We start from the raw sequence: 15,413 nt of genomic DNA on the forward strand, positions 1-15,413 counted from the left end.
GCACACGACTTTCTACTCTTGCTCATCCCTATACTGTCCAAACCCCTTATGCAAGAGTCAACCAGCATCTTCACTCTTTCATCCCTCACGCTGGTAAACTCTGGAACAATCTTTCTTCATCTGTATTTCCTCCTGTCTACGACTTGAACTCTTTCAAGAGGAGGGTATCAGGACACCTCTCCTCCCGAAATTGACCTCTCTTTTTGGACACTCCTTTGACCTCTATTCAGGAGCAGTGAGTAGCGGGCTTTTTTTTTTATATTTTTCTTTGCGCCCTTGAGCTGTCTCCTTAGCTGTAAAATAAATAAATAAATAAATAAATAAATAAATAAATAAAATTGGCATTCCACTACTTTAATAATGATATGATGAAAAAACAATAAACACAATGATTAGACCAAAATTGGAATCTGCAGAAGTAAGGCCACCAGTCAAGAAGAAAGAGATGAGCAATACAAAGAAATAAAGAATAGCCACAAATTTGTACCAGAACTGGAAGACCTAACTTATGAAGAATGATTAAAAGAAATACAGCTGATAACACTGGGAGAAAGAAGAGAGAGAGAGAGAGAGAGAGAGAGAGAGAGAGAGAGAGAGAGAGAGAGAGAGAGAGAGAGAGAGAGAGAGAGAGACGACTACAATATATAAATTTATGAGTGAATTAGAGGAATCAGATAATAACAATGATCTATTATTTAAAAAGGGAAGGGAAGTCCAGGAGTAAAGGGGACAAGAAAAAAATGAGAGAAGGGACACGTCTCAATGACACAAAGAAGTACAGTTTCTCCTCATAGAACTATGAATACTTGGAATGAATTAGAAGTGGTGGCGGTAAGGTGTGTGGTAAATTAAGGAAAAATCAGACAAATATAATTTTAGAGAGAGAACCAAACTAGTGTAGCTCAAGTCCTGTCTACTACAACTGGGTAAATACAATTAGGTAAATACAAGGCAAAGTGCATGCCTCTGGTCAGGTCTTGGGTAACCTACAGATAGGTGGCAGGTTGCTTGCCCATCACCTTTCAGGTATCCATGCAATCAGTAACCTGGAATCCTGTTATTTTTGTATTTTTTATGTCCCACAGTCTTATTAAATAGCCCTGTCAAGAAGAGGCATAGACAGTTATCCTAAAATTTTATTTTACAGCAGACATTACTCTAGTTAGAAGGCATCTCCAGTAATCTGTAACAGGCAAGTTGAGACATTAAAGTATATTGTTGTCCTGTATACATGAATTGATTTTAGAAGCACTTACCCGAGACTCAGCTTTTTACATGTTATGTATGTAATTTTATGTATTCTTTGTATGATGCCTTCAGAATAACAATTCTAAAAATATACTATGAATTGGCGCTGAAGAGTATCAGTTCAGTCCTTTATCACCAGCATTATTCCACACTTTAATGATTTAGTGTGAAAAAAGTTTCTTCTAAATAAATAGATGAATAAATATAAAAGTATACCTAAATGGTCTGAAAGAAAAATTGCAATGAAACATGTAGATAATTCAAAATTCATCACAAATATCAGCCTATAATGTAAAACATTGCAGATTACTGTTTCATTGAGGTGTGTCTTGCCATGAATATGCCAGGCTTACATACAAATGAAGGGAGTATTTGAGGACATCAAGATCAAAACCAGGCATATTTGTGTCTAGTTTTATTAATTTACCCTCCAAGGGGAAGGAGCAAGAAATAATCAGAAGATCAATAAGCACTCAAGACAAATTTTTTTCAGAGTGTATATTCAAAACTTTCATTCTGATCAGCCTCAGTGAACTAATTGTCGTATCCATGCTAGCCCCACCCTAGTGGTAGGGCCAGCAGGGTGGTGACCCCTACTCAGAGCCACATGGCAAGCAAGGTGTTCTTAATAGTTCACACAAGCTGAACCCATGAACATTAAACATAAGAGAAAATGGTAGAGATGAGACACACAGCATTCAGGAGGCTAAGCAAGCATAGCCAAGTTAAGACTTGGGGATAAAGAATTCTTGTCGTACATATTATATGTTGTCAAGATAAATAAGTCTGATATAGATTAATTCTTATATACAATATTATCATGTGACAAAGATGTGTGCACAGTTCGTGGTTACATAATATAGTAAAGAACAAGGTGAACACAAGCAAAAAGCAACAAAATCGTGACGAGCAGAGGAGGTTGTGAGGGTTAGGCCAGACATCACTGTCTATACTTTACTGGCTCTGATTAACCTTAAACTAGGTAGTAAAGCTCATGTTTCCTTACTCTATCATATACTAGAATCAACTCAAGGCACAGATTTTTTTATCACCATTATAGCATAGGCACCATTAGTTACAAATAAGGCTGGAAATATACCTTGTCACTGAGGAACAAATAAATAATATTTGTTGTTAAACAGCCATTCTGAGAGCAAGCATGTTAACCACAGCAGATGACCATAAGTGATGTTAGCGCAGGGAAGCAGCTCCTGCTTTTTCCAGCAGCGAAGGTGCAAACTGAGTTGTTTGTTGGTGGCAGTGCTGCTGATACTGTTGTTGTAGGCAGTTTCTTGACTTTGCTCAAGGAGGGAGCAGGAGGACCCTTTTAGGGGCTTCAAGGGACTCTGTTGACCATGAGGTGTGGCTTAGAGCCCACGCTGAGCATGGGCCTTGCAGAAGGGCTTCCCACCCTTGGCGAAGAAGCTCTGGCCCTCCAAGTTCTTGTGGCATTTCTGCAGGTTAGAGGCTAGTTACTACTCTAACATGGCACACTACACATAGACTAATGACAGTTAATGTTGTGCTGCACATACTTAGTGGTTCTACTGTCTGTGGAGGTAAAAAGTGTGAGAAGTTGTGGTGTAGAGCTTTACTGGAGGAAGTGAATGTGGCTTAGTCTTCCATCTGACTGGAAGGCTGAGGCAGGCAGGCCAAACTCGTCTCCCTAGGACAGATCAGGCTCAAGGAAGTTTAAATGTCTGTAATGTGTTTATTGCAATCCAGATTATTATATTATTACTGTTGCACATGTGGTAGTGTGTTTGATTTACAGAATACATACAACCTGTTAGCTAGGATTAGAACTAATCTTGTCTAAATTGCTAGAAGTAAGAGATACTTTTGAAACCAATACATTATGGGAAAACACTTCCACTATTCAACAGATTTAAAAGTCTAGAAGACCTATCCATTTATTTAAATCACCAAATCAACTCTATGAAGCTCTAATTGCTTAAGCCACATTTCCTGTGTTCCTCTAGGTTACTGTGTAGCTCACAACACATTGGATGAATAGCCTTCTGAGGGAGCACAGGCAACATGGCACACAGAACAAAAGCACAAGACAAGAAAAAAGAGATAGAGAAGGGGAGAGGAATTGCCAGGGTTGGAGTCTAGCGGCCAGCATGAGACTTGCAGAAAGGTCTCCCATTCTTGGCATAGAAGCTCTTGCCCTCAAGATTGGATTTGCAAACCTGTGGGAGGGATAGGAGCAGAGAACACATTTCCTTTTAGCAATGGTAACAGGACTAAAGTGACTATGTGTGTGTGTGTGTGTGTGTGTGTGTAGTAGTAGTAGTAGTGGCATGTTATCTAATGTACGTACTGTATATGTATACACCTTGATGAATAATGGTTGACAGGAGAGGGAAACTGGTGGGCCATGAATTGAAGCTTCTTTTCTTTATGAAAAGAAGAACTTCAGGAGTCAAAGCTTGCTGTTATCAGAAGTTGCAACAGAAAGAAAAGGTGAAAAATGATAAAATATTGGATAGGTAGGTGTGTAGGTAGTGAGGGAGGGGATTGTAAGGGAGGGTGAGGAGGGTGTGCTGGTAACATGGGTGAGAAAACACAACTTAAATGGAAAAGACAGGAGTGGATAGAGAAAGGGATGAGGAACAGGGATATGCTTTATATGGGGAGGTTTAGGAGTGCATTTTGAGTATATGTAGTGAGAGGGAGGTGTGTGGAATCTTACCGAGCATTTGAAGCACTGGCTGTGGTAGTTGTTGTTGAGGGCCTCCACCCAGCGGTCACCAGCCTCAATTGGGAAGCCACAGCCCACGCACTTGGTTGTGAACAGATCATTCCAGTCTGTCAGAAAAGGAGATTGTATTGATTAAGAGTTTCAATGATAGGGAAAGATCATCTCTACCTCGCAACTATGTTTTTCTCTGCCTTTGTAATTGATATGCTTAGGGGAATTCCAGTCCACCAGTCAGTTATATATTCAGCTTTGTGCCTTAGAGTGTGGGAGGGATGTGGCTTCAGTCAAGGTCACTCACCAGTCTCGCAGTAAGGCAGGCCATCCTCCAGGTAGAAAGCACCTGAGCCAAACACCTTCCCACAGTAAGCACAGCAGAAACATTCAGGATGGAATTGCTTGCCCACAGCATTCAGGCAGTCCTGAAAAATAGGATTTATATGAATATTTTTAAAGTCCTAAAAAATAATTCATAAAATGTTTAGTTACTACACAAATTTTGTATAGGTATAGGTAATTTGTTTGAAGAGCACTGCCAACTTGGAAAGAGAATACGTACTGTTATAATGTATAATATGCTACTAGTAAGGAATAAAAGAACCTTACATTGAGATCACAAACCAATCCAACAAACATCAATGAAAACTAGCATGTCAACTTACTCCTTTCACCCTCTTGTCGCACTTTCCGCAGATGGGGGCGAGGTACTTCTCGTAGCAGTCTTCACAGTGTAGGGCTCCCTGCTCCTCTACGAAGCCCATGTCAATGAGGGCCTTGCGGCATGAGGCAGTAGAGCACACAAAGTGGTCGGGGCACCATGTCTTGCCCAGGGCTGACACGAAGGGACCCCTGACAGGACATCAGAGCCTTAGTATCACAGTAAGCATAGAGACATTTTTATAACATTGTTGAAGTCTGGTGTTAATTAATGATGTAGCTGCATGTGTACTGTTCTTGGTTTTTGGTGCTTGTAGTTATTATGCTTAGATGATGATGAGAGTTTTATGATAAGTCTGAAGGTGAGGAGGAAGCAGGTTTATTATGTATCATTATGCTGAAAGAAAATGGAAAGGTTACATAATGCTGGGACTTCCCTTTGCACTGTGAACTGCAGTGATGAGAGGAGGCCATTCATGAAGCTGCTGGTGTTGTCTTTGTACATCATTTTAAGCAGTCAGCCTTATTTGTGCAATATACTTGGTGACTTGTAGTATTTTGAAATGATGTTGAGTCATTACTGAGGATGCTCAAGCTTAGCTCTAGCCCATTTTTTCTTACTCAAGTACAATCTTTATATGTTACTAAATAGATAAAAATATTTGTTAATTACAGTACTTTTTACATTTACATTGCCACCAATTGAAAGGTAATGTTTCAGATGATTTACAACCCCATCTATGGTCTCTGTAAAGTACTTGAGTAAAATGGGGTACACAAACTTATATAGAAGAAGCTTGTTTGTAGTGTTTATCTAATAACTATGGTATGTAAAAGATATATGGTTTTTGAAATACCGATTTTAAACAGTAATCAAATTGTAGCTGACATTCACCTGTGAAGTAAAATATGTATGTACATACCCTTCAACAGAAACCTTTCTCCACCCTCTTGTGGTAATACTCGTACATATGAACATATGAACGCAAATGGTCTGCAAGGAGCCCACTGGCCTATACTTGGCAGCCCCTGTCCACCCACCGCGAGTGGAAGTGCAACTCCTATCATCCGCCTCCCCAGCCCATTTAATCTCCTGTATGCAGTAATCCTGCCCCATCCAGCTACCACACGGCCACCCAGCCTATTCCACTCGTCATCTACCCCGTATCCCATCCACTACTTCCTACCAAATCTTTTCATCCATAAACTTTTCTAACCTCTTTTTGAACACATTTAAACTACTGCTGAATACTACCCCCCCTGGCAATGCATTCCAGAAATCTACCACCCTATGGCTAAAGAAATATTTTCGTAAATCCAACTTACACCCTTGTTTCCTAATTTTCCTATCATGACCCCTAGTCCTGTTTCCCTCCTCTAGTGTAAAGAAACTATCCACATCTAAGTAATCGCAATCTGAAAACATTTTATATAGCTCTATCATATCCCCCCTTAGACATCTCCTCTCCAATGAAAACATTTAGCTCTTTTAACCTCTCCCTATACTCCAGAGGCCTATATTACATCATATTACAATGTCGCATAAACATAGGTTAATGACACAGTGACCCTTGTCAAGAGGTAGCCTATTAACAACTGATTCAGACATACCATTAGAATAGATAAACAAGAATTCAGATCCAAAAATCATTTCCTGGAGCTTGTTGACCCATGGGTGAAGATGAGACTTTTGATCACTGGCTAAAGTCTTAAGAATAAGTACATAATATCATGCCTGAGTTAGTAAGTTTTCATTAGTAGTATTTTTTGTTGTTTAGATATGGCACATGCTAACATAAACCTTCACTACTTTATATGCTACACGTCTCCAATCCATCAGTCACTATCCTGCTTACTATGATGCATGATTTTGTTAATAGTAGCTATATACGGCTAAGGTCTACAATGAGTCTATGTGTAATATACTGAACTGGTAGTGGGAGTGTGTCTGGTTAAGGTGGAGGATAGTGTTAGTGTTACCTGATGGGGTTGTTGCAGGCCTGGCAGGAAGGGGGCTCTGAGGAGTTGGTGGCGGCGGGCGTCACTGTGCCTGGCCAGGGGAAGGAGGGGACAACAAACGTCACAACATATAGACACACACACGAACATGCTCCAAACACGTGGGGCGTCACGCGGGCCCGGGCTCACCAACCTGATTTGGCGGTTACAGTCAGCACAGATGGGTATCCTGGCGGTATTGGAGGGGTTCATCACGCCACGCCCGCGACGAGGGGCGGGCTTCTGCCCGCTGGTTTGAGCCACGCCCTTCATTGGAGCGCCACCCAGATTGGGCAGGGGCGAGGGCTTAGGCAATTCTGGGGCAGGAGCTGGAGCAAATACTGGAGCAGGGCCTGTGGGAGCAGGGGGCTTGGGGGCTGCAGGTTTTGGCACTGATGCAAATGCTGCGGCTGGAGGCTTGGGGGCTGGAGCTGGGTTAGAATTAACGATAGGAACTGGAGCCGGGGGAGGAATGGGAGTGAAAGCAAGCAGCGAGGGAGCACCCAGGGCAGGCCCATTCTTTTGGCCTGGCGAGGACACGGGTTTGAACCCATAGGAGGGTGCCTTGGGACCTGCCTTGGGAGCTGCCACGGGCTTGAATCCGGTAATGGGCTTCGAAGCAGCAGGCTTGCTAGTGACGGGCTTTGTGATCGCGGGTTTAGCGGTGGGCGTGCTCGCGTTAACCGTTGGCCGAGGTGCCTTGCTCGCTTCAGGTGAGGCGGGAAGCTTGCGTGCAGGGGCAGGGGCAGGGGCAGGAGCGGGTGCATGAGCGGGTGCAAAAGCAGAAGCAAAAGCGAGGGGGTGGGCTTTGGGATCAGCGGAAGGCTGGGTGGCAGCGGAAGGGGAAGCCTTTATGACTATGCTATCGTAATCTTTGGGAGGTGGAGGGGTGGGGAGGAGGGGTGGCCTCTTGGGGAGAGGACCGCCAATATACTTGGGTTTGGGAACGTTAACGGGTTCACCCGCAGGCGCCCACGAGGGGGTGCGGGGCCCCTCCTCCCCCGACTCCACCTTTTTGGGCGGCGGCCACAAGAACGGTCCACCTGAGCCCGGTATAGTGTGTGATGAGGGAGGGACCAGTGACACGCACACATACGCACATACACACGCACACCCACCCACCCATAATGAATCCATACATTAATGAGTTACAGTAAGTTGTAATGGAAACGAGTTTAACCCAAAATCATATGTTAATTCATGAAGTGGAATTACCCAGAGAAAAGTAGAAAAAAGTGTAAGTGACATTTGGAGTAGCGAGTGAAGGCCATGTGTTATGCAAAGAAAATTATTACAGTTGTGTGCACGGTTTTGAGTTGTTGAGTTTTGTGTTTTGATTTTGTCAAGTTATAAGTATGAGTTTGATCATCGAGTTACGACAAACATACAGCAACATTCATATCACGGTCAGTTGTATCAGATTACAAATCCAGATGGAAGATGAAAGATGTGTCAGATAAGTAAGGATATGTCGGTGTAGAAGGGTAAGGAAGAGGAGGAGGAGGAATGGATAATGAAAACAATAACAGTAACAAGGACAACAACAACAGTAATAGTAATAAAGACAACACAACACCAGTAAACACAAGTACAGTTTCCCGGTGACCCAGCATGTGTTATGTTCGGTGTTGGGTGAAGCGAGAGGCGGAGAAGCAGAAGTGGAATAAGGATGCCAAGCCCAGGAAGGAGGAGGAGAAGGAGGAGGAGAAGGTGGAGGAGTTGGGGAAGTACCATACCAGACAAAAAAAAAAGTGGGACGGGGAAAAAGAAGAAATTCCTAATTAATGGCCATCCCTAGAGGGGCGGGACAAAGTAATAGTTTATAAGGGACTTTTAAATGACTTAATGACTTCTTACAACTAGGCAGTCCACGTCAAAACCAAGCAGCATGTGGCCCTTCCAAGCACCCCCCTCCCCCCTCCCAGAGCCTGGACAACTCACATGCACTTACTTTTAACAAATGGACCACCAGTTTGTCTTGTTATTAAATTTCAAGCCGAGACAAAAAATATTAATAATTTAATTGAAAAGCAAAAAAAGTGCTTTATTTAACAAAAAAAGAGGAATTCCTCCGTCCAAAAAAATGACGTCTGGTAAGACTCCCTCTATGAGGTTCATGCATCAGCCACGAGGAAAAAAAATGGTTAGGAGGCCAGACGGACGGACAATTAGAAAGACAGACAGACACAGGCAGACGCAGAATCAGGTGTGTCGGAAGCAGGCGACGGAGATTACTGCGTTAGTGTACGAGCAGGGGGCAAGGCCAGGCCAGGCACGGGGTGTTGTGTGGGGCGTGCAGGGTGTTGTGGGTGAGAGTAGAGAGGTAAGGGGTACACCCAAGGACGTGGGTTAGTGAGCTCCAGCAGTGTAGCACCAAGCACCCAGGGGCAGCAGCGGTGCAAAGACCACCGCTCAGTGCTTGCTTGTGCCAGTGGTGGCGTGCATGAGAGCCCTCGCGCCACGCCACCACCCTACTGCACAAAGACTGGTGATGACAATGGCAGTGGTGGTGGCTCATCCAAGCAGCACCACCACCCACCCACCCACCTATACACACACACACACATACACACACGAATCATTCGAGTATCAAGACCGTGACTCGTCAGGTTACATGTCCCAGTCCAGTGACATCTTAAGTTCATTGCCCAGTCATAATCAGTCAACCAGGCTAGCGCTCTAAGTCATTCAGGCCTCGGGAGCCAGACATTCCTTCCTCCAGCTGTCACCAAGTGTTTCAGCGATCACTAACACTCTCTGGCGAGGGTGAGGAGTACACTTGAGCCCTTCAGGCGGGGGGTGGGGGCACAAGCAAGCACACGCGACACTGCACACGGCAGCCAGAAACACACCAGCCACAAGTCTCAAGCACCGTATTATACCCTGCACAAGCTCCATTACATCACCCACCCAGACAGGTAAATCCAGCTACACTCTACTTTTTATATTGGACACAGTTTATGAAGCTTCCTGGATAGTCGCTCGTCTCTATCCAGGGGAAAAACCGGCTTTAGTAGATATTTATTTTTTAGAATTTTAAAGTTTATGAGAAACATGCGTACGTTTAATCATTCCATTAAGTAGGGTGATCTCCCGCACATAAGAAAATATCTCCGGGTGCCTTTGATCATTCTTATAGTGGAGAGTCTTAGTGTTTGGATGGCCCCAAAAAACTATACTCAGGTGTCTGACATCCCTCCACTACCTCCCCCTTCCAAAATATACGTCAGCAACTGGATTTACCTGTGACGGGAGCAGAAACAACTCTGGAAAACACGGTAATGAGAACACCTATGCCCGATCCCTTGACTATAGGAGGCCACGCACAGGCTATAGGTATGGGGCGGCGATTTACGTACTACGCAGAGACGAACTCACACGGGACGGCGATGCGCAACGAGCCACGCCACTAACGGAGACATTCTGGTCATAAGGTGTGTTCGCCAGTTCGTGCATATTGGTACCATTACAATCAATACTCATTTCGGGACTAGAAAAAAAACACTGAAAAACTGAGCTGAGGTTTAAAAATGTTATACTAGTGTCTACTTTGAGAATGTATCATTTTGAAACTCCAAGTCAGATTCCCTGGTTTTTGTCTTATCTTGGCATGCGCACTAGTTGTAATGGTGCGTGCAAATTGACGAACATACCATTTATTATACGGCGAGGCACGCGGACGCACACACGGATACATGAACACCAAAGAAGGCCCCGCGAGGAGCAACAGTGAGTCGCTAACGTGCTATACATGGAGAACAAAGTATCTTATCACACATGTGAATTAGGATCGTGAGATACATTGAGACTTGAAATCGCAGGAATCGTGAGTTAGACATCAAAAGGAACCACGACGGACACATTGATTGAGACAAACGTGGACGTAGTAAAGAGCCGCAAGGAGACAGACTCGTCGTATTATGCACATGAGTCATGCAAAACGATGCTGAATGAAAAAAAGGAAATAACTTTCGTGCGCAATAATAAAATATTAATTAGAAGGGAAAACAATTAATGACTAAAAAGCTATGCGATCAATACAATTTTCGAACCTTTTGCTCAACAACGCCAATGAAATCGTGATTGTTAGCTCTTCATAAATTATAATGGCTTGCGGCGATAAGCACGCTGATGAAAGTAAATACGCCCACCGCTTTGTACGGTGTCATTAATGAATCTCGCATCTGCCTTCGTCTGGTGTTTAATAGCGAAGAAAAATAGTTCCACTTCTATTTGTTTTCCATTTTACGACTTTAGAAAAAGGAACATCAGGTTCTCATGACCACCACCACCACCACCACCATGTTTATTGCGTGTATGATATTTCTCAACATTTTTTTTGTTTTTTTTTGTTTGCTGCTGAGAGGATTTTATATTCCCATCGGATAGGAGGAGGAGGAGGAGGAGGGGGGAGGGGGAGTGTGGCAATGTGTGTTTTAACACATTTCGCCACTATAAACACGTGGCTGCGCCATGACGGGCTGAGGCCGACTACCATCCAGGCCCCTCAAGAGAGCCTACCGGCGCAATAGGCGTACACGTAAAAAAAAAAAAGAAAAGAAAAAAGAAGATCTTTTTTGGTATATATTTTATGTAAAGGAGCAGCATGTATCGGACATTATTTATATATATATATATATATATATATATATATATATATATATATATATATATATATATATATATATATATATATATATATATATATATATATATATATATATATATATATATATATATATATATAAGCCCTTGATGTCTCCTATATCTCCCCCCCTCCCCCCAATTTTTTTTTGCAGGAGCCCTTCAGGCTGCTGTACGGTTTTCAGCGACTATATCACAGCCTCTCTCCCTCCCTCTGTCTGACGTTGAAATAGCCGAAGTGACGAGTGAGTGTTTCCTGACGGAAGTGGCGTCATAAGGGCGTGGGGGGTGGCGGTGAGTGGGTGTGACGGATGCCTACAGTAGCTGCTGGCTGGGTGTGTGGCTATTCCTGGCTCGGGGAGGGTTGGCCGTCGGCCATGCAGAAGGGGCGGCGGCCGGCTCCTCCACTCACCTGCATTCCACACAGCCTGCGTGCCTTACACATTCCCCCATTACGCACTCACTCTTCTCCCCTCGGTGGGTCTTTACTCCGTCGCATTCACAGATGGACCCATGCCAAGGAGGTGAATGTGTGTGTTGAGCGAAGGCCGCACTTGGCTCTTCTCTGAGGTTTAGGTGAAGGAGGGGGGGGGGGTCTGGTTTATGTATGTCGGCATTAGAGACTTGATGCTCCTTTTGATGTGGTCGAATTCTTGTTGGCAGGGAAGGTTATTAGTCTAGTTAGGCTAAACTTTTCAACGCAAACGCAAACAGAAATTAACATAATTAATTGTACATCTGTAAAAGAAATGATGAGGTCCGCGAGTTATGCAGCTCCCGAATATTGCACTGACGTGAGGCGCCTGAAGAACGGCGTAAGTATTTCCGGGACTCACTCCGAGTGTTATTAAACAGTCCCGAGGTCGGCCTCTCCTTCACTGGGTCACGGGTATTGCGGCGGCGGGCACACGGGTCACGCGCAACGGGGTCGCTTGGCACGGACCGCGAGTACGCTACGTGCGCTCGACGAGGCCAGTCTCTGTGACCTCACCACGTAATAAGATCCTCAGTAGCCATTACTGTTTCGTATAGCCCGTGGTGAAACAACCTATATGATGGTACTGCTAATAGTAATATAAAGATTTATGATAATATTAGTTATAATAATAACAATAAATGATAATAATCATACTACTACTACTACTACTACTACTACTACTACTACTACTACTATTATTGTTATTATTGATAATAGTAATAATAATAATAATAATAATAATAATAATAATAATAATAATAATAATAATAATAATAATAGCAATAATAATAATAGCAATAATAATAAGTAATAATAATAATAATAATAATAATAATAATAATAATAATAATAATAATAATATGTAATTTTGAGCATAAACTTAAGTGATACGTATGAACTAAACATAACGGCCTGGGGATGAGAGGGCGGCTCTGAGTGTACAAATTGAGGCCGACTTGAGGCAGTATGGTGCCGTACGCCCTCTCACCTCGCTGCCCGTGAACACATTGTTACAGTACCTTTCTTGGGAATGTGCGACCGCACATCAACGCCTCCAGCAGGAGCACCGAATGGTGCCTTCTGGGGCGCGGGGGCCGCCGGAGCCTTGACAGGGGAGAAGATGGGTGGAGGGGCCGCCATGGGCGCTGCGGGGACCTGGATAGGGGCAGGGGCAGGAGCGAGGATCGGCGCCGGCTGCAACGTTGAGAGAAGACGTTAGTGGAGAAGCATGGCAAGGGGGGAGGGCCGGGGCGGTGTCCCCGTGCCGGACACAGGCGGCGGGGGAAGCCGCCCCTCCTCTATATCACTGAGGCATGACTCGTGCCGTCGCCACACACTAGAAGCAAGGCGGCCCATGTTCTCACGGACACGCACAAACTAATCAAGTGTCTAGTAATAAGAATGGGAAAGGGTTACTCTGTGGGCGGCGTGTGACTGGACGATGGGCTACGGTGGACTGAGCGTTTGGCTCGCCCACTATCATGCGCAGGGAAGCATGCGCCACTGTACCTCCTTTGTGGGGCGGGGGGTGGGTTGTGGGGCCGTCATCTCTGGCGACCCCTCAACCCTCCCCGCCATAACGGACGCTCCAACAACCAACCTCTGATACCGGGACCGATGTCGCCTCGGATGCACCTGAAGTGGGTTCTGGTTCACTCACTGGAGCCCCCGGAGACTCTTCTACGGTGGGCTCTGAAGGTTCTGAAGACTGGGGTGGTACTTGAGCTTCCGGAGCAATGGCGGGTTCAGGGGCCAAAAGAGGCACAGCCTCGGCTACTTCTGTTATCTCAGGTTGTGGCTCCGCTTGACTCTCTGGCACTACCTCAGGTTCTTGGGCTGCCTGGGGGGCCTCCTCAGCCTCAGTAGTCACTTCAGTGGGTTGGTCTGCAGGCTCTACTGCACCTGTTAGTTCAGACTCAGGAAGAACTGAGCCGTTGATCTCGGGCTGCGGCTCTGTTATAGCCTCTGAGGTCTGAGGGTCAGGCTCTTGATCAGTTGGCGGCTGCAGTGGCGTTTCCTCAGCGGGAGCTTCCGTTGCCGGGGCCTGCAAGGAGCAGCGGGGAGGTGCTGGGGGACGGAGCCCGCCTCACTACACTAACAGTAACAACTACACGTGCACGGGGGAGGGGCTAATATACATACCTTACGGGGACCCCACACATCACTCGCCAACCCATGATGCAACACCTACCGCATGTATTTTTGGATGTAACTGAAACCCATTCGCACATAAATGACCTTATCCTCAGTTCCTATTGTATTGTAGGTTACTGTGTGTGTGGGTGTTAATGCAAGGCTGTGTTGGCACTGCTCCTTGATTGGGATGTGCTAAATATGATACACTGACCGTAGCCCTGGCCGGTCTTTTCCTGTCTCTCTCTCTCTCTCTCTCTCTCTCTCTCTCTCTCTCTCTCTCTCTCTCTCTCTCTCTCATCCTTCCTCTAGATACAAGAGAGGGGTATTGGCCCCGACATGTGCACAAGTTTGCCAGTCTTCGTGGCTTGCAAGGCATGCTGGTGTCTAATGATCCTCTAGGTAGGGCGTGCTGTGTTTACTGCCTGTCTGCCAGCTGTGGGTTTGAGGCTTTCTAGTGGAGGGAGGGGGAGGTGAATGTACAGACTGCTTGCCAGGTGAAGGATTGCAGACAGCAGGTGGGGAGGGGCCGTGGCCCTGCGTGCACAGCGGTAGGGAAGCACGCCCCCAGGCCCACATACTCCGCGGCCCGCCTTTTTACTCTTCACCTCGCAACATTGCAGGGACAGCCCCGCCACGCCCTGACGCGGATCAGCATGTGGCGGGGCCTTGCGGCAGTGTGGCGAGGGTGGGCGTGACGCACGGGCTGTGGCTGCCTGGGGGCTGTTCTCACGACCTACTATACCTCGGGCGCTGGCTCCGGCTCCGGCTCAGGCTCGGGCTCAGCCTCAGGCTCCGGCTGAAACATGAGCTCCGGCTGTGCCTCAATAAGCGTGGGTGCCGGAGCAACCTCTACCTCTTGCTCTGGGACTGGGGCCGGGGCCGGGGGTGGGCTCATGACTGGCGGGGGCGGGGGCGGAGTCACGACGGGCTGCAAGTGTCAGAGGCAACCCAATAAGTGGCCTCGTTGATCCGCCTCCCTGAAGGGTTCTCCACGCCTGGCGTGGACCAGACTCCCCGCCGCGCCGTCGCTGTGTATACGCCGCGGGGCACCTGCCTGGGCGCCTCGAAGGGGAATGTGCCAGCCAGCAGGCCCCGACAGGTGCTCCGCGCCGCACGGGCGAGGCGGTGGACGGGGAAGGTGTAGAACCCCCAGTGGCGGGTGTAGACAAATCAGTGTGACAGCATAAAAAGCAAATCATAAGATAATGTCAGAAAGATTAGAAATAAAGAGTAATTATAATTATATAGAAGGGTAAGGATTAGGGACAGAAAACATTACTAAAAAAGAAAAGCGTTAAATAAACACAAAAGGGAAGCAGAGACCAAGCTGATGATCATCATCCTTGCTGACTTGTTACCTGGCCATTCACAGCCCGAACTGTGTTAACGTGCCTCTTCTCTTAAGCAGTTTCTGTCACTAAGGTTGAAGGGCCACGCGATTGTCTAGCATGTAGTATAAGTAATGCATCAGAAACTACGTATAGACAACCTCATTCTGGGTGCCGGCCTCATCCACGGCCAGAAGAGATATTAAGCCAAGCAGAACAT

The 15,413-nt window shown here is 45.9% G+C and overlaps 1 protein-coding gene across 20 annotated transcripts in view; it reads right to left on the reverse strand.

Moving 5' to 3' along the window:
- Positions 1-1,648: 1,648 nt before the first annotated feature.
- Positions 1,649-15,413, reverse strand: part of LOC127001132 (PDZ and LIM domain protein Zasp-like) — a 99,634-nt gene continuing 85,869 nt past the window's right edge. For 11 of the 20 annotated variants that reach the window (XM_050865412.1, XM_050865397.1, XM_050865395.1 and 8 more), the window contains 8 exons: positions 14,608-14,793; positions 13,330-13,773; positions 12,749-12,923; positions 6,762-7,038; positions 4,615-4,801; positions 4,254-4,374; positions 3,947-4,062; positions 1,649-2,702 (listed from right to left, as the gene is read on the reverse strand). In XM_050865412.1, coding sequence (XP_050721369.1) covers positions 2,616-2,702; positions 3,947-4,062; positions 4,254-4,374; positions 4,615-4,801; positions 6,762-7,038; positions 12,749-12,923; positions 13,330-13,773; positions 14,608-14,793 — 1,593 coding nt within the window. In that variant the 3' untranslated portion in view covers positions 1,649-2,615. Of the gene's footprint in view, positions 2,703-3,229; positions 3,444-3,946; positions 4,063-4,253; positions 4,375-4,614; positions 4,802-6,589; positions 6,660-6,761; positions 7,039-12,748; positions 12,924-13,329; positions 13,774-14,607; positions 14,794-15,413 lie in introns of those variants that run through there. The other 9 variants (XM_050865417.1, XM_050865424.1, XM_050865404.1 and 6 more) reach the window with 6 other exon arrangements.

Source organism: Eriocheir sinensis, chromosome 2 (genome assembly GCF_024679095.1).
Source record: "Eriocheir sinensis breed Jianghai 21 chromosome 2, ASM2467909v1, whole genome shotgun sequence".
Taxonomy (NCBI): Eukaryota; Metazoa; Arthropoda; class Malacostraca; order Decapoda; family Varunidae; genus Eriocheir; species Eriocheir sinensis.